The following is a 20183-nucleotide window of genomic DNA, read 5'->3' on the forward strand; positions in this document are numbered from 1 at the left end:
TTGAGAATATTTCCTTTGTGTTTCAATGGTCTCATTTCACAGATGATGCATTTCCACAGTTTTTAACCCTGTAAATCTAGTCAGTGAGTATTTCTGATACACCGGCTGAGAGAGTGACCGCGAATTTGACATTTTTCTCTCATCTGAACAACATAATCTGTTTTTAGAAATGCTATTTTTAATTCTTTTGCGGCAAGTGGGAGCGCAAAAAGTATATTTGTTCTAGTTTTCATTTAGTTTTCAGTTTAGTTTTTAGTTTACTTCTGTAATGTTGAATGATAAATACAATAAATATCATTTTTGTGTTCCCATATGCCCCAGTTGGTCAGAAGAGAGAAAGATGTCAAATGTGGTGTCACTCACTCAGCCGTTGTATTACAAACACTCTCACTTGCTAGATTTATGGTGTTAATAACTATGGCAAATCTGCCAATCTTCTGCTTCTGAGAACCTCAGAAATGTGAAAAGGGTCTGTTCTGTCATATTGTAATATGACTGTGCTCATGCTGGTTCAATAGGTAGCTAAACAAACAACTGTTTAATTTATTCAATCTTTCAACCTTATCTATGCGATAAGTGTTTATTTTAGAGCCTATCAGTCTGTGTGTGTGTGTGTTTGGAGGGGTATAATACTGGCACGGACAGAAGGTCAGGGGAAGTATCAGTGACAGGAAGTGTTTGGCTGCCAGAATCAGACCAGGTTACCACCATAATAAATGGCCGTGCTGAGTGACACCTGGCCAGTCTTAAAGATTGAAGGAAAACAGGACCCACCTCTTCATTCACCTCACACATGCACTCTAGAGATGCATTTGATTAGTATTCACATGAGTATTCACATGATTCACTCCCACACTTATGCGGAGTTTAACACAAACACACTCCCAGTCTCAGCATAAGTCCCACATGCACCTGCTCGCGGCCGTGCTGACAGGAGCACAGATGGGCACTGAATCAGTACAGTGCTACAATAACCCGGTGTGGACACACCAGTCACGGTGACCTGAATATCACCTCACTTAATACCCTTCACCTCTTCACCCCAACGATAGATACTGTCCCAAGAGGGCAATATCTGTTTTTGGATGGAATTTATTGTTGAACTTCACCCACTGATGTGCAGAAGTCATCTAACTGTATATGATACAAACTCCGAGATGATACACAACCTTTAGCCCGTTCAGATAGTGGATGGGGGTATGCCAAGAACAGTTAAGCCCGCAGTTCCATTCCATAGGGACAGGATATGTCTCGGTGGAGGACATGGTGTCCCTGTCCTCCCATAGTGCACAGTTTTGGGATGAATCATAACGTAACACCCCAGAGGATTTTTGTATCTGGGCAGCTAAACCTTTTGAAAATATACAAGATGAGAAACTGTGAAACTGAACCAAAGTTTTGTGGGTGAGGTTCTGTTTTGACATTCATTTATGTCTGTGCATGCCCAAACTACGGTTATTCTGTCTGATATTTCAAGCTATTGCAGAGGGAAAAAACTTTTTTGAATGAGGACCAAAATTATGGCCTACATTAATAAGAGCTTCATGACTCTTCGGTGCTGTGGTATAGACATGAATGAAAATTAATGAGTTAAAAAAAATTTAAATGCACTACTAGAACAAGCGTCTGTAGTATTTCCAAAAGAGAATATTAGGAAAAGTATGTTCATGTCTTGAGTTTTTTCAAAATATGACGCTTTGTATACAGGAATATTCCAGATCAATGGAATATTCTATCAATGATCTATCAGGTTTTTTTATTCCAGTATTAGTTTTAGTAATTTTAATAATTGTACTTTAACTTATTGTATTTCAGCTAGTTGCCAAGGCAACATTTCTCATTTTCGTTTAGTTCGTGTACAGTAAGTTTAAGTTTTTAATGATTTATTAGAGATTTATTTCAATTAACAAACCATTTTTAATAGTCAGTTAACAATACTGATCCATACAATGAAAGTCAAAGGGATCAAATGTTGTTTTGGACCCCACTGACTTTCAATGTATGGACAAAAATAGTCAAAATATTATAATTTCTTTAAATATCTTTCTGTGTATGTGTTTGTTCCACAAAATAAAGTAAGTCATACAGGTTTGAAACAACATGAAGACGAGTCAGGGTGAGCTATCCATTTAATATTTGTTTGTTGTTTGTTATAGTCTAAAATGAGGAATTAATGAGGTCCTAATGCCTCGGACCACAAAAGGAAATAAAAACATCATTGGATAGAAGCCTTGCTTTTTGAGGACAGCTTCCTGGCATTCATTAGTTGTATTGCTCTTTAAAGTGAAGTGTCATGCAGTTGCCCGTTCTGTGTCATTGTGATTGAGGTACAGTGCATTCTCTTCTCCTCCAGTATCACACATGCCAGTTTGTGGGACACCTGCATGTGCTTTCTGAGCATCAAAAAATGTCACGTAGACATTGTGTATTCTGTGATGTTTTGACTGACTTTAGTTATACCAGACATGCATAAGCCTCAGCAGGCAATAGAAAATGTTTATATGTCAGCATTATAGCATTGGTTTGGATATGAGGGATACGAGTCCATGTAGCCTCCCCAGCCCCCACACTTCCTGTACCCTCTCCCATGTGAGCCCTGCAGCACCTGCAAGCACGGGCAGGAAGCCAGCACAGGTGCTAACGTAGCATCGTTCGCTCGTGGCTTGATTGGCGTGCCAGCAGCTATCAAACCCTGAGAATCTCACACTCGCACACTTCCTCCCTGTCTCAGTCTGTGACACGGTGAGCACTGCAGTGTGCCGAGATCCATCGTTATATTACACAGCGAAACTCTGAGACAGGTGTTACGTGAGTGTGAACGTATTCAGGCTCGAGCCTAGTGAAGGATGTGGTGGCTTTGAGCTCTTCTGTCTTTTACATGTGCGTGTGTAAATATAGAAATAATCAGTTACGGTTGCAGACCTGATTCATCAATTAGCTTTTCTGTTTGTGCACTGTTGCTTTGATTTTAATCAAGACTGCTTCGCTGAGAGTGCCGGGTTCCGCTCTGAGTTGGTGCTGCATGTGCAAACAACCTCTGGTGCTTGTAACCCACTGTTTGATCACTTATGCTCTCAGCTGCCATTAGGTCCTCCTTCATATCGTTCAAGTTGACATGATAATGGTCATGAAGTAGCCGATGTGGTCAATTTTCTAGGCAAAGTATTCAGAACTTTTAATTTTTTCTAATTATAAGTGGCTGCTAAGGCTAGGGTTAAAGATTTGAACAAAATGCTAGTAATAATCTTTGGTGCATAACATGTCCTGCACCATTTTGTGCTACTGCATGATACCTCAATCTTTGTGGCTTGTTTAAGAGACATTTGCTATAATACTAAGTGATTGGACTTCATTATGCTCTCATTACACTAACATGCAAAATCCACTATGGTATATTTATTATATTTCCGTCTTATTTTATTATTTATATGCAATTTTTTTCAACTATTTTTTAAATATTTAGAATTTTCTTTTCTTTTTATATTTTCAGGTGTTTTATATATATATATATATATATATATATATATATATAGTTTAAAGAAAAAGAAAAAGATAAACTGTTAGTTTTTGTTTTTAAAAAATATTTCAAAATAGTAATTTTAGTCATTTCAGCTAGTTGCCAAGGTAACATTTAATTTTTTTATATATGTAGATTCTTATATTTATATTTAAGCTTTATTTCAATGTATACAGGTATTATTAAAAATAGTTTTTTGTAGTTTTAGTTGATGATGACAACGTTGTATTTTATAGTATTTGTATCATTATAGTATTTTTTTAGCTAAGTTTTGCACAGCAAGTGCAGATAATGTTTGGTGATGGCAACTAAAAAAGAATCAGTTAACTTATTTGTTTTTTTTAAATTATTTTTAGTTTATTTGCCCTAATATTTAAAATATTTAACCTTGGAATTAATAAAATGAATAAGATCATTGATTTAAATTGATGTCATTGCCCCACATTATTTTCATGCAAACGTAAAAAATTTTTTAGAAAAGAATACTCCTGTGCAGGCAGCTCTTGTAGGTGAAGAGCATTGCAGGATACTTCTTTTTTCTGTACTTGTTCAAGACAGTTGAATAACCATCAACCTTTATTTTCATCTGACAGAAGTATTTGCCTCCAGGAATATGTCTAGAGTTGTAGCAGAAAACCCCTGGAATTTTTTGTTTGTGCATGGGTCTGATGAAGTATAGCTTTCTGTTCACTTGTCTTTGTCTGACTGTTCATTTTTCTGGTCTTCAGCATCATCTTCTTTCAACTCCCCCCCCACCCCACCCCCATCCTCTTCTGGCGTTCCTGGAAAGCCTCTTTCTTGCTGATACCATCACTTATTCATCCAGCTACACTCTGTTTCTCTGTTCAGGCCTCTCTAATGCTGTGGCCGTATTTCCAGGATTGTATACTTTGTCCAGCAGGCCTATCTGCACGATTCATCTTCCCCTCAGGCCACAGCAACTGAGCTGACAAGCAGAGCCCTCCCCCATAGCACATGAGCTCATGATGTGAAACAGGGGCCTGTTAATACCTGAGCAGCTCTCGTTTTCTAGGGATGGCTATTTTTACTGCACCAGATAGAAAATCACCTCTCAAGCACCAATTTGAGATCATCAGTCTGTGAACTCAGTGAGCCAAACTATAAGGTTTTCACTTTAACACTCTAGGCTATTATGTTCTAATGACGGAAAATGCTTTTTTCTAGATGCCTGATAAACAATGCCTGATGAAGGTCACTTGACTGATATCTTTTAAAATCCATATTAAAGTTTGATTTGCAAGTTAGCAGTGTGCAGGATTAATCTATTTTTGTGTGATTTTTGACATAAAATAGAATATTAAAGATATATTTAATGATTGACTTTGTCAGTTTATCCTCTAATTTAATTATTTTTAATTCAGTTTCCTTATTTAGTTGATACATACACTGCTGTCCAAAAGTTTGAGGTCAGTAAGTTGTTTTAATGTTTGTGAAAGATGTCTTCTGCTCACCAAGGCTGCATGTTTTGATCACAAATACAGTAAAAACTGTAATATTGTGAAAAAAAAATCTGTTTTCTATTTGCATACATTTTAAAATGCAGTTCATTCATGTGATGTTGTGAAAAAAAAAACATTGCTTTAGCCCATCAAAAAAAAAAAAAAAAAAAATACAGATGTAGAAAAAACTACCTAAATTTAAGGAGCACGTGTGTGTTTCCTGTGAGGGTGAACATAAAAAGTGCTTTTAATTCCAACATTACACTTTTGTTGTAGTTTTTTCAGATTTAAATTTTTAGGAAAATAAATAAAATTAAAATAAATATTTTACCACACCACAGAGGGTTAAACATTGATCATTGTTAGTTAGGATAGCTGTGCCACATCATCTGGGTCATGTCTGAGGCTACGTTCACACGACAATGATGTAGTCAAAAACTGAAAAGTTTTTCCGTTGTGTTTTTTAAAAGTTCCACGTCTATATGACAACGTTTTCAAAATGATTCGCATTTACACATATCCACGAAAATGGCCAAAAACACTGTATTATGTATGCCAGGCCAGTAGTTGGCGCTGACACCTTGTTAGTAAACAGTACCTGTAGAGAAGTGACAATTATATTTTGTATATGATGCTTCTCCACTGTTGGTTGTGATATTGATGAAGTAAATCCACACTTTGCTGAAGAAGCGTTAGCAAACTCTTAGCGTTTGCAACAACAACAGTACCATATACTCCACCTTTGTTGTGTATGTTTGTTCGCACTTGCCTTTAAAATTGACATGTCTACATACCTAACACATACTACACACGCGCATGACGTCACCATTTTCAAAGATTCTCGTATTGGGTGATTACACAAAAAAGATAACTGTGGCATTTTCAAAAACTTACACTTTGAAACCCGTTTTCAAAAATATGCATTTTCAGTCCCCAAAACGCTGTTGTCTTGTAAACCAACAGCCAAAACACACAAAAACTTTCCCGTTTTGGGCTGAAAATGTTGTGTAAACGGCTCCTGAGCAGCTTTATTGCTGTCCTGTATGGTCCAGGGGTTCTGTTTCATCTCAGCCCTGAACACTTGATTTAGGATGTGGCTCCTTCAGCCATCCGACAACACTGTCTGTAGCTCATTAGCCAGAGACTTAAAAGACTTTTATATGTTAAGCAAAGAGAGGCAGTTAACCTGTGTTTCCTGTTTTCTCTGTCCCAATTCAGGATGCATCCATAGCACATCGCTTCCACTTGATGAGGGAGAAACATCCAGAGAAGTTTAACAGCAGGTAAGAAAACATGCATGTTTGTAAATGAGCATATGGAAAGAGGACGAGAACTGACACAAATGAGAAGAAAGGACATTACGCTGTGACATCTGAGAAGTCACTAAAACCTTTACTAAAACCTAGTTTCTGTTCAAACCAAACATGCTAACCAATGAGCGAAACTACGTTGTTTTCTAATTCTGCTGATTCATGCCGCATGGCCCTACCCACAGCAAAAAGTCACTGAACCAAAATTTTGTACTTTTCAAGGGAGGTTTCACTTCACTGCGTCATTGCCACTCTTTTCATATTTGAACATCTTTGACTTTGTTGGTCTAAACACGCTTTTTACACTTGGCATGAATATAAACTCAAGCCTTTTCTCCATCAATTTTGTGTCCAGAGATCAAAATCATTTCAAATGGAAGTTTTATCATTTGACCTTCAAAAAAGAGACTTCTTTTTAAGCACAAAAAAAAAAAACTGATGAATCACTGCTCTGTGTTATTCGTCTCTTCAAGCTGCCTGTGTCTGTGTCAGCTCCAGCACAATGGTCACTGGCTGACGGTTCCAATTTCTTTGCTAGCTTGAGTAGAGTCAGTTTGAATGGAGTTTCTTAATGAAATGTTATGCAGTGCATCTCAGCTTCAGTGGTGGAAAGTAAACCGGTCGGTCATGTATCCTTTAGAGAAGGCCATTTAGAGTGGAAAGTAGAAATGATACAGTCTAATTTGGACCCTCTACTATTATCTCCACTCAATTGTATCATTTGAAGTAGGAGGAGAGAGAAATGCTCGAGTTGAACAGGTAGAATGAATCAGGATGACATTAGCAAGACAATTCAGCATGAGAAAGGATAGCAGTGAAATCATCATTGTTCAAAGATAAGTGTAGTTTACAATAAGCCTCGATCAGTTTTCCAGCAATAAAAGGGTAACTGCTAAAACTGACCCTAGAACAGCACTTTGGTTCGACTTTAACAGCTCCATAAAATATGATGTTTAATCTTAAGGAACAGTCCCTCAGAGCCCCTGGTGCACTTTACAGTAGCCGTTCTGAGCTCCCTTTGATGTGGGTCTCTTTCAAGTCCGTTGTACTGTTGTCTACTCTCTTGGTTGATGCCTCTATTGAGAAACACTGTTAAAAGCCTGTGTAGCCCTTGGCCGCAAAGCGCTCTGAAAGAATGGGGCTTTTTGATAAGCATCATTGGTCCTGCTCAGTAGACTCCAGGCATTTTAGGTTGCCATTCAACTCAATAAGGCAGCAGAAATATTGAGATTTATTTATTGGTTGCATAATCTGATGTGATTGGACAAGCAGTGTTCCACTGATAACTTAATACATAATTAATACAAATTCATAATACATACATTTGAAAAAGACATCTATAAGACATATAACATTGGCAGTAATAAGAAATATTTCTTGAGCAGCAAATCAGCATATTAGAATGAGTTTTTAAAGAATTATTAGATACCGAAGACTTGGGTAATGATGCTGACGATTCAGCTTTACCATCACAGGAATAAATTGCTTTTGAAAATGTATTTAAATCGAAAAAAAATCTTATTTTAATTTGTTATCATACTGTTGCTGTATTTTTAATCAAAGTATGTATTTACCTTTTTAAAGTTATCTATATATGTCAATATTGGATTTTTAATTGTATTTTAATTTGTGTAAAATACCCTACAGAATTTTAATGTTCGTCATTTATTGGTTATCAGCCATAACATGGAAATAATATCATTAATATCTTTCTTAAAAACTTGAATATTAGTGCATCCCTGCTGTTTGTATCACACCGCTTGTCTGTGATCACAGCTTTGCAGGCAAGCTTTCAGTTGAAACAAACAGTGAAGAGTCCCTGTGCTCACTTTTGGAGTGCCAATTGGATTAAAAGACCAGAACTATCTGTTGTATAATGCAGTTAGTATAATACATAAAGTGATTATTAGCTCTTTAGATTCATGTTAGGCATTTTCTAGTGTCTTTTCATTAACAGAATCTGTAAAACTGTTGCACGAGAATTGTTTGAGTGACAGTGACATGTACTGAGCTCATATTTATGATGCGACAGAGAATGTGTCCTGTATACAGAGCTCTGCTGTAAAAACACTAGATGCTGGGATTATATAAAGATGGATGACACCCACCGTCACACAGTTTTCCATTTTAGAGTGAGAACCTGTCATGGCAGCACAGCTTTTTTAATGACTTTAAGTCCCTAATGACTCATACACGAACTGAATTATGGAAACTGCCTGGCTGAATTAACTAGTTAATGTTTCAGTCGTTCATAATTCATGCACCTAGATTTCCACAGCACATTAAAAGTGTTGTTTCTCCACAATGAGGGGTTTCTAGACTCGTTGCAAGTTTCAGTCAAATTTGGCTCATTTGCAATTTATCTTTAAATGACTGACGGACAGAGAGTCCAAAAATAAGAATAAATGGAATTATGTCCTCAGCCCATTTAAATCATTCAGTTTAATCCCAGAGTGAGTCACCCAGAAACACAATATAAAACACTGCCAAACCAAATGCTTTATCTGCTTTGCTTTGTTCTGCAGATTTAGAGCAGCCAGCCAGTGCATCTGTCAATCTATGGCTTTCTAAAGAGGGCTGTGCTCAGTGTTTTTAGGATTTGAGAATGCACTCTCAGAGGCAGCATGCCACCAGATGGTACATAAATGATGGTTGCCATGGAGTTGCATGATTTATCCTCATTGAACCTGTTTATGTGACATGTTTCAGTCCACCTGTTATACTTCACCCCCATGAAAAGCTTTTAGTTTTAACAGGCACTCAGAACAGCATGCACTTGGTTAAAAAGCCAGTTTAAAATCAAATGCAAATTCCATTCAAGTGTGTTTATATGTGCGTGCATGTGTTAACATCCACACACATTCCCACAGTGACGTGTGGTACGCAGGGGGAGAATACGTGTGACTTCTTTCGCTTCGCTGCTCGGTGATCTGCATCAGCTGTCGGTCTACAGGGAACCCGCAGCCCAGGTGCTAATGGCCACGAATGCTCAATGGACCTACACCTCTGTGTCCGCTCCTCGCAACGGGGGCTCCAGAGGAAGTTTTGGATTAAGAGGTGTCAAATTGCCTCACAGAGAAGAAAAAAGACCTCCAAAATGCCTTTGTCTTTTCGATTAAAATAACAATAACGGCTCTGTGGACTGTCAGTTTCTCAAGCAAACAATGACTAGAAGATGAGAGGCAGGGCTGAACACAGAGTTGGGGCACATGAGGGGTCTTATTTCTCCTAATATCAAGGTGGATTAGATTCCCACACTATTTGCATTCAATTTTTTTTTTTCTGTTGAAGACCATATATATATATATATATATATATATATATATATATATATATATATATATATATATATATATATATATATATATATATATATATATACAATAAAAGAAAATAAACAGTCAACATGACATTAATGGCCATTAAGAATCTGGTACTTTGTTAAAAATAAATGATCTGTAATCTTTTTTTAAGGTGATGTAATGTAGTTTTATTATGTGTTTAAAGTAGTAACAATAACTGTTGTTACGGGGGTTTTTTTCTTCAAAAATAATATACCTAAATAATAATATTGTATATTCCACATTTATATGGCATTGGTGCTCACCATTAAATCTCTACTGTAGTTATTATGATAAAATTTGTGAAACACCTCAGCTGAATTATTCATAATGACAAAAATTTGTATTGGTCTCAGGGTTTTTCCTGGGTCAAAATTGGCCTCCGTTGTTGCCTAACAGACATGGTCATCCACACACAGCAAAGAGTACCCTAGTACCCACATGATCCGCAAGCCCAATATTGACAATAAATGTTAAATTTAAAATAAATACAATAAGAAACAGTTTGTGATTTTTTTTCTTGTCCTATTTAATCATGAAAAAACGATCACTGTCAGGCTAGATAGTAAAAGAAAGCGATAACTTATTTTACATGTTAACATCATCGATTCCAAAGTATATTTGAAATGTCAAAGGTATCACAATTTATCTATTTACAAATTATGCAATTATCAGACACATATATTACCTGTCACTCTCACTGTCATCCTTTCTTGCCCTCTTTGCAAAAAAAGCTGTGATTTTTCCACCACTGACTTTCATAGTTTTGAAAGATAAAATCCTTTTTTGATAGACCTGATAATTATTTTAGTATAATCAGATCAATTAAAAAGTGGCATTAAAAACGTAGCATTAAAAGGTGTAATAGTGTAATTTTTTACCATGTAAAATTTTATAAAATTAGCAGCTAGCTAACAACAGCTTGCTTTGTGCTTTGATCTAGTCTCATCTCACTCCAGTCTAACTTTAAACTAAATGATTTTATAGGTAATTTACTACACATTGGCAGAGGCCTATACATACTGTGGATTATTAAGGCTAAATTTAACACTCTCGCTAAATGGGGTAAGCACAATTACTTTCTCATTTCAGATGTGTATGTTCTTCTAAGAAGTAATGATTTGTTATACACAGATTCAGACACTGATGGGCAGACCAACTGCTTTAACCATTCATTACAATGAATCACTCAAATGAGTCATTAGGTCGCGAATCGGACTTTAGCGGACGTGTTGTGTGGGAATCCTGGCTGTTAGGACATCGCGAAAGATTTGTCAACACACACACAAAACACTTTATAACTGGATAGAACTTTTTTTATTTTTTTTTATTTGCGTGTATTTAAAGTTATGTCAGCTGCATGTGCGGAATGCTTGTCACAAGTTGTAAGAGAAGATAAGGCAATTATAATTTTTTTTTTGACTGCAATCCACATCCAGCGGTAATTCAGCAAAAATATTCTCCGAATGCACGTGAAACATGGATTCGGTCTTCCGACCTTTAGGATCAGTTGATTTTGATGCGTGGGAGAGAGCAAAGACAGAACTGAAGACGGAGGGCCCTATTCATACACCCGGCGCAATGCGACTCAAGGCGCAGTGCAAGTGTGTTTGCTAGTTTCAGTCCAGCGCCACGTCGTTTAATTAGCGAATGCATTTGCGTGCTGGGCGTGCTGGTCTAAAAAAGAGGTGTGTTCGGGCGCATTGCTATTTTAAGGTGCTGGTGGGTCCACAACGCGCGTACACGCTGCTTATTAAACACAGGAACGCACTGCAGCACACAAACATGCCAAATATTAAAAATTAAAGGATTAAGAATAATAAGAATTTTTGTAGGCTAATTAAATATAAAAATGTCTACATGTCATAATGGATAGTCATCGCATGTATCAGAATTAGGCTATCTATTTGCTCGCACACGAGCAGCTCCGTTTAATCTCGGAGACGTGTTCTGTCTTTGCGCTTTCCAAATTCCGCCGTGTAAATATCAAATCCGTCATGGCACGAGCGCAGCTGGCTCTGCGTTGGAAGATGAGACTCTGATTAGTTTATTGCACATTAGGCCCAAAAAACACCCATTACTCATTAAGAGAATAGGGACAACACGTTTAGACCATGCGTCTGGGCGCGCCAACCGTTTTTCCGTCGTTAAACTAGCAAAAAAAGTGGATTGGGACACGCCCTGAGTGCACCTGCGCCGTGCGCTTTACACTTTGCGTCTAGATCGTTAAATTAGGGGCCGGAGAGTGCACGCGCGGGGGTGGGGCGCTGTGCTCGTTCTCTCCGTCACTCCGTCTGTAGCCTGCTTCACTCACAAAAGCCAATTATAGATCAAATAAGGCTTTGGCGGAACAAAAAATCGTTTTGGCGGCCGCTAAAAAATTTTCAATGTAGGAAAAACCCTGGGTCTGTATGAATGATTCACAATTACAGTATGATGAGGGGTGAGGTGTGGGAAGTGCATTAAAATGCATTTATTTCTGCCTCAAGTAACCATTGATTGATCATCAGCGTGCATCTCGGCATGCAAGTGACCGACAGGCAAGTCTACTGTATTTTCACATTGATCTGTGAAAAGCGTTGGGCTATTTGAGGTCAGCTAGATGTACCTTTTTACTCTGCAGCATGTCATTTGCACCATAAAAATCAAATATGACATTAAACATGCCATTACTGGCTGTACTTTGAAAGACATTTGTCTGCTATGGCTGTTCATTTGTCCTGTGGTAAAACGTTTTTATCTTTTATCTTCTTTTTTTCTTCACTTTTACAGCCGTGTTCTTTGCAGACACTTTACAAGTTCATACAACATAGTAAATCTGTTGTGTGATTTTGCTAAAAGACACTTTTACAGAGAATTTAAAGTTTTTATTAATGATTATACTCTGTCAGTTTTCAAATATATCAGGTCTTTAAAACAGATTTTGATAGTTTAATGTCATTGGTTTAAAGTTGGACATAAATCTTGCATTATGTTAAACTGTAGACAGATAGAAATTAAGATATTATTGAATGAATAGAAATCATCTTTTTCATCCCGGTGAAATTTGATTTGTGTAATAAATGTCACGCGTTAAAACTGTGCTATTATAACACCTCCTCTGATCACGTGACCGACAGAGGAAAAGGCCAAATATGGTCCTGACCCAAGCTGCCGTCTGTCTGCCCAGCATGTGAGCATGTGTTTCATAACCCCTAAGAAGGTGTCTAGGTTATGTCTATGTGAGTAAGAATGTTTGTGTGCTCTGTGTGTGTGCCTTGGCCAATTCATTGTGTATTTTAGTGCAAGGATCGTATGTGTGCGTGGGTGTGAATGTGCGTAAATCCCTCCGTGTGCACATATGTGTGTGTGCCGGGACTCAGCAGAAACCCAGCATGGCTGTGTTCTGGAACCTGTTGTTCCCTGCTGCTTCATGCCCATGGTGGTGAGGAATAAATATATGCTTCCCTTCCTCACTGTCTCTGGCTGCTGCCAATAGAGCAGACCAACAGAACATACCCCCTGCCCTGACCCTCCGTCCCACACACACACCCCCTTGTTGTGGAGCAGGTCACAGGCAGACTGTGGAGGAGCATGAGCTACCTGGAATCAGACCCTAGAGTCACAGAGTTAGCTGAAGATTAACTGCTATAAAAATGTTCATTATTATTATTATCCATTTTATTTAATTTTATTTTAACAAATTGACTAATAAGAAAGAATATGGCTGCAGTTCAAAAAATTATTATATTGTTATCCATTTTAAATCATAAAACTTTTTCAAATTTGTTCTCAAAGTGCTTTCCAGATGTGATTAGTCAGATAAACAAATTGACTAATAAGAAAGAATGCAATTCAAAAATTATTATTATTATTAGTTTTTTAATAAACATTTTTACTACATTGTAAAATGCTTTTAGTGAAGTGATTAGTCAGATCAACAAATTGTCTAAGAAACTAACTAAGAAAGAATATGGCTGCAATAATAATAGTTATTATTTGTAGTAGTTATAATAATAATAAATTATGATAATTATCATTATTATCCATTTTATTTTATCAGAAGTGATCAACAAATGGACTTATGAAAAAGAACATTCCTGAAATAAAAAAATATATAAATAAATAAAAAGTGCACTGTAGAATCTTTATTGGATGGTGTCAAATAAATATAAAATTATTGTTATTATTATTATTACTAAAACATTTTACAACATTTCTTACAAAGGGCTTTTCAGAAATGAATAGTCAGATCAAGAAATAGAATAATAAGAGATTCAAAAATTAGTTTAAATAAAAATACAATTATTGAAATGTTATATTGTTATTTTAGTAGTTGTATTATTAACACTGATATATATATGGGCGGGGTTTGTCTGGGTTTGTGATGTCACAAACCCGGGAAGTAACTCGTTGTAGTCCCTTACCAGCCTTTTTTGTAGGCATTGAACTGACAGAATTTTAAAAGACAATATCACCATTTGCATTGAACTTTTAGCGCCACAACTTTCCAGGTATTGTTTATGCTCAAACAGCAACATTACACACTAACTAACGTTAAAAAAGTGAAATTGCAATCAACCACCCCTTTAATGTTTTTGTTATTAGTGTTGTTGCTAGTGTTTACAAAGTGCTTTCTGGAGACAACTCAACAAAGAAAGATTGAAAGACGCAACAGCAAAAGTCTGTTCTCAGTTCAGTGTTCTGATGGAAAGGAGTCACATTGATCCATCTGACAGCACGCTCAGCGTGGCCAGATTACAGTGGAGATATTTACACTGCAGTCTTTCTTCTCTTGTTCCAATCACAAGAGGTTCATCGCATCTTATCTTTAACCCCCAAATGCCCTCCTTCCTCTAAAAAACCCCCGTCTTTACACTCACTCCCATTTGAGCTGTCAGTCAAAGGCTGTATCAGAGTCACGATCAGCAGGATAAGGACTGAGCTGAGTTGCGACTGATTGCTGTAGTGATACGGGGCAGAGAGCTAACAGGTCAAAAAGTCATCAGTCTCTGAAGGGATTATGGGAGATGGTTATCTGGACCGATGACCAGCAGGGTGTGTGTTTGTGATTGTTTTAGAGGAATGTGTTGGTTAAATTTAAAGGTTCAGTGACCCTTAACATCTACATCGTTATGTGCTGATCCAGATTTAAAAAAAAACCACCTCTAGAGGAGTCAAGAGGATTTTAGCATAATAGTTTAAATCTTGATGCTATTTGAATGCTCACTTTTGTCCGATGACCTAGCTGTGCACAGAAAACACTAACCTTAAAATGCTCTTATCAGGAAGCTTTTAGTCGTCGCTGCTTCCTCCATACTATTGCAAAGCTCAGAAGACAACTTTCTAACAGGCTGCTAACAGAATATATATTTTTCTCCACTTCAAACTTCAACTGGGGGTGGAACAGAAAGAGAAACCCGTGGCTAATTGTGTGGTTTTTTGTGTGTGTGTTTTTTTTTTCAGAGCTTCTCAGATGGAAGTTAGCTAATGAGGTTAGGCAGCTTGACCCTGTTGAGATTGCAATGTGGGTCTAATTGTGATCTCAAATCTGCTTATAATCTCATCATTTGACAGAATGAAGGTAGCAAGTTGCTGGAGTATAAACTGAGGGAGAGGATGACAGAATGAAGTTTGAAAGGAACGGTAGCAATCCTATGGACTTTAAAACTTTTCAAGTAACAAGCAAATTTTTCAAACAAGTGGTGGTATATCACAACAAAACTCTACATTTCTATGTTTGTAACATTGTATGGCATTATTGAATTGTATTACAGCTGAGAAAAAGAAGGTAATGTTTGAGTCAAGTCAAGTCTGCTTTATTGTCAATTCTTCTACATGTACAGCACATACATACAGAGAATTGAAATTGCGTTACTCTCAGACCCTTGGTGCATACAGATAACACTAACACTAACAGTAGATCCTAAAAATACAGATAGATACAGATTAAATATAAAATACACTATACAAATAATGGTATGTAAAAAATAAGAAAATAAAATAAAAATAAAGTTAAATAAAGCAGCACAAGACACATGGCAGATAGAGTGCAAACCAGTGAAGTAAACAAACAGTGCAGATAAAAGATTGTAGTGCAAAAGAGCTTATTCAGTCTGATTAAAGTGACAAAAAGCTCAGAGAGCAGTTCTTTATTTAACTGACTGAAGAGGTAGTTGAATGAAGTCAGTTCTATGCTGAATGAGGTAGTGAGCAGACCAATACTGCACAAAGTGTCTGGTGCAGGTCACAGTTTGTTGAGAGAGTCTGTGTGTGTGTGTGTGTGTGTGTGTGTGTGTGTAGGGAGCTGGGTTCAGAGTTCAGTGGTGCCTGGGGCAAAAGAGGGGAGGGGGGGGGAAAGGTCGGGAGGGAGTTCAGCTTCCTGACAGCCTGATAAATGAAACTGTCCTTCAGTCTGCTGGTCCTGGACTGGAGACTCCGCCGTCTCCTCCCTGATTGCAGCAGCCTGAAGAAGCTGTGTGTTGGGTGGGTGGTATCACCTGTGATGCAGAGGGCTTTGCGGGTGAGATGGGTTCCACAAATGCCCTACATGATGGGGGCCGGGGCTCTGGCTCTTCTCAGTTTGTGGAGAAAGTAGAGACACTGCTGTGCTTTCTTGGCCAGTGCTGCAGTGTTTTCAGTCCAGGAGAGGTACTCTGTGATGTGCACACTAAGGAACTTGGTGCTGCTCACTCTCTCCACAGTCGCACCATTGATGGTCAGAGGAACATGTTGAGTGTGCACTCTCCTGAAGTCAACAACAATCTCCTTCGCCTTCTCCACATTCAGAGAGAGATTGTTGTCACTCACTCCTATAGTTTGTCTCATCTCTGTTGCTAATGAGACCAACCACAGGCTTGTCATCTGCAAACTTAATGAAGAGGTTGGAGTTGTGTGACGGTGTGCAGTCGTGTGTCAGCAGAGTGAAGAGAATGTCTGTGAAGACATCAGTGAGTTCCGCTGCACAGTCTTTCAGTAAACGCCCAGGAATGTTGTCAGGACCCGTAGCTTTTTGTGCGTTGATTGTAAGCTCCTCTCTGGGTGGTGTAAACAAAGTCCAGAGTGTTGTTACCTCGTGTTGGAAAGTGAATGTGTTGGTGTATTTTTGGGAACACACTCTTTAAGTCGGAGTGGTTGAAATCCCCAGCTATGATGAGAAAAGCATCAGTGTGGGCTGTCTGCTGCTCACTGATGTGTTGGTACAGTTCATTTAGTGCCTCACTCCTGTTGCTGTTGTTGGAGCTGGGAGGGATGTATACAGCAACGAGCAGTATGGCTGTGTATTCCCTCGGTAGATAGAACGGCCGGCACTTAATAATCATAATCTCCACCAGGGGTGAGCAGTGTTTGCAGACCACAACAGCATCGCAGCACCACGCATCATTAATGTAAACACAAAGCCCGCCGCTGTGGGTTTTTACCTCCCGTTACAAGAACTCTGTCCGCTCGATAGCATGTCAGCTGATCAAGAAGAATACCATGGTCCGGAACACTGTTGCTAAGCCATGTTTCCGTGAACACAAAAGCACAACACTCTCTTATAGTCCTCTGAGTTGAGCGTAGTAGTCGGATGTAGTTTATTGTCCAAAAAGTGTACGTTATCCAGTACGAGGGTGGGGATAGCTGGCTTGTGTGGGTTAGCCATTAGCCAAGCCCGGATACCTCTGCTTCCTCTCCCGGCGCTTGTGGCACCTCTGCTGTGTGCGAGATGCAGTAGTGGGGGTCGGTGATGGTGTAGGCCTCCGGAGCAGACCGAGATCCCGCAGCTCTTCCACTTGTGCGGAGTTTTACTCTAAAAATGTGGTTCTGCCGACATTGAGCAGAAACTCACGACTGTGTGCACGCTTAAAGACAGGTACAAACGATGAAGACGTACAAAAACACTGCTACTCACAAGACAAAAAACATGAAAACACCCCGTTCTGACGGGAGAGAGAGAAGCCGCTGTGTGTGGACGCGCCGCCATCTTGGATTATCACTACTATAACACACTGCTCTAAAATATGTAGTATTTACATTAATGCATTTGAGATACAGTATGCATTTTGTTATTCATGAATTTAATTTGCATCCAACCCCTGGTCTAATGCCATGATATGTCATATATAATAAATGTATATATTCAATTAATATTATATATTAAATATTGAATAATTCATATTAAATGTGACATATTTGTTAAATGTTTATTAAATGTTAATACATATATAATAAATACATTTACATATGAAATGTATTACATATATTATTTAGAAATAATATTTAGTTTAAATAATTATGTTCAAATGCTATTTAATGCTGTCACCCTAATCATTTTATCTCTCAGTGTTTTGTGGTATTAAATATTGTTCTGAATGAAGGAAGAAAATCAACATTGCTTACCCAACACTGTTTTTTAGCTTTTAAAACCCGGGGGGGGGGGGGGGGTATTTTTATAACATGCTTTACATCAGGAATCCTGATTACTTTTGACAATGTTTTTTTTTCATATTGCATTTAAATAGTTTGACTGTCAGAGCTTACTGAAAAAAAAGATGGTGTAGAAACAATTTCCGCTCAGAAACGCCTGGTAAATTTCACAAACAATTACAAGGAAACAGCAAGTAACACTATCAAATTAAATGTACATTTTTGAAGTAGAAAAATTTTAATGTATTTTCTTGTAAAATCTACTCCAAAATATTTATTTACAGGTTTGAAAAATATTTTTACAGTGCATTTAAATCAAATTTAATTTGTCATATATATATATATATATATATATTATATATATATATATATATATATTATACTATATATATATATATATATATATATATATTTATATATATATATATATAAAATCATGAATTGTATAGACTCGTAAGCATGTTGCCATCAGTAGTTTAGCCTTCTCTTATACTTGTGGCAATTGTATCCTGTACCTCAGTGGATTACATATTTTATGTGGTTGATACTGATGGTTGCTCTGTGTCCGTCCCTTGTGGGCCTGGAGAAGACCCCATTGCATGTTGTCTATTATGCAAACAATAGTGTCATCATTTTCAGCAGAACACCCCTTTGCAGGGTCCTTGTCACTGGTTGTCACCATTTGATGAGTGTAAATTACCCTGTTTCATAACCAAAGTGAAAATGCAACACATTTAGAGTAGAGACTAGAGAGAGAATTGATAGGATCCTAGTGTTATAAAGTCATCTCAAGTTCTGAGCTGAAACAGAAGGTCTTCATTATAGATTAGTCGTACCCTTGTGTGGTATATTGGCAGTGTCTGTTGTCCTCCGCTGGCTCCTCTCAGTGTCCCAGGCAGTTAATGTCAGATTGCGCTCAGGTTGCCGACGGTGACTCTGGTTTCTCCATGGAAGCTGAGGCCAAGTTCACTGTCACTCATGTCCTCTCACACCTGTCTGCCTCGGCTTTACTTGTAGTGTATCAATTTTTCAGAAGGCCAGAGGGTAACAAAATGAACTGACCCAAAGGCTTCCTTCCTGGCCCTAACTATAACCAGCCATGTCCTCAAAAATACACAAAGATTGAAATAGGTAAGATGAGACAGACTGACTCATGTTAAAGCACACTTCGTACCATTTTGTTTAATTCAAATTAATGTGACAGAGTTAGACCTGTTTAAGGAACAATGCACTACTGTTCAAGAGTTTTGGGTCGGAAAGATTTTGTAATCTTTTTGAAAGAAGCATTTAATGCTTTTAATGCTTTAAAGCCGTTACTCCAGTCTTCAGTGTCACATGATGATCCTTCAGAACATTTGTCGAATATTTTTGTGCATACATTTTTTTCAGGATTCTTTGATGAATAGAAAGTCTAAAATATCTTTCTTAAAAAGTTTTGTTTTTAAATAAATGTATTAATGTCACTTTTATCACTTTAATGTGTAATTTTTTTAATCTTCCTGACCCCAAACTTTTGATTGGTGTAGTGTAAATATATTGTAGATTCACCATCAAAGAGTTGTGTGTGCTTTCCTTGGCTAAATAAATTGTAAATTTGATGTCGTAAATCAGGATTCAGCTACTAAAAAAAAAAAAAAAAAAAACTTTTTGGAAGTCCATGTTATGTGTTGTTGCAAATGAGGTACTTTTGGGAGTTTTTTGTTCAAAGTTAGATCTGAGAGCAGTTGTCTGTTTAATCCGTTGACAGCCCAAGGTTCTGTTCATCCCATAATATTTATTTTCACGCCAGCATTAACATTGGGGTGTGTAAACGCAAACTTGTTTGTTGTTCCAATGATAGAACAGCTGCACACAAAGTCTTCATTTTTTTCTCATTATGAGTGAGCTTGAAATGTTGCATTTTAAATCCTGTTGTACATTATTTCTTATTTGTCAGTTGCTCCTCTGAGATCATCTTAAAACATTCAGACGCATAGGTGTTATTTATGACAGGAACCTCACCAAATTTTTGCAGTGTTAGCATTTCAGGTTTGTCTTAAAATCAGCAAATTCTGCACAACTGGTTTATAAGTTAATACAGGTTAATACATCACATAAATTATTGATTTATCGGAACCGTGAAAGATTAAGTTTACTTATTTATGCATAGCCTCGTTGTTTTTCATGA

The 20183-nt window shown here is 37.5% G+C and overlaps 1 protein-coding gene across 1 annotated transcript in view; it reads left to right on the forward strand.

Annotated features, from left to right (window-relative positions):
• LOC109095713 (diacylglycerol kinase beta-like) overlaps positions 1 to 20183 on the forward strand; it is an 89988-nt gene that overhangs the window by 50452 nt on the left and 19353 nt on the right. Inside the window, exon 21 of the mRNA XM_042763090.1 lies at positions 6196 to 6260. Within this exon, the coding sequence (XP_042619024.1) occupies positions 6196 to 6260 (65 nt within the window). The remainder of the gene's footprint in view (positions 1 to 6195; positions 6261 to 20183) is intronic.

The sequence above is a fragment of the Cyprinus carpio genome, chromosome A9 (assembly GCF_018340385.1).
Source record: "Cyprinus carpio isolate SPL01 chromosome A9, ASM1834038v1, whole genome shotgun sequence".
NCBI lineage: Eukaryota > Metazoa > Chordata > Actinopteri > Cypriniformes > Cyprinidae > Cyprinus > Cyprinus carpio.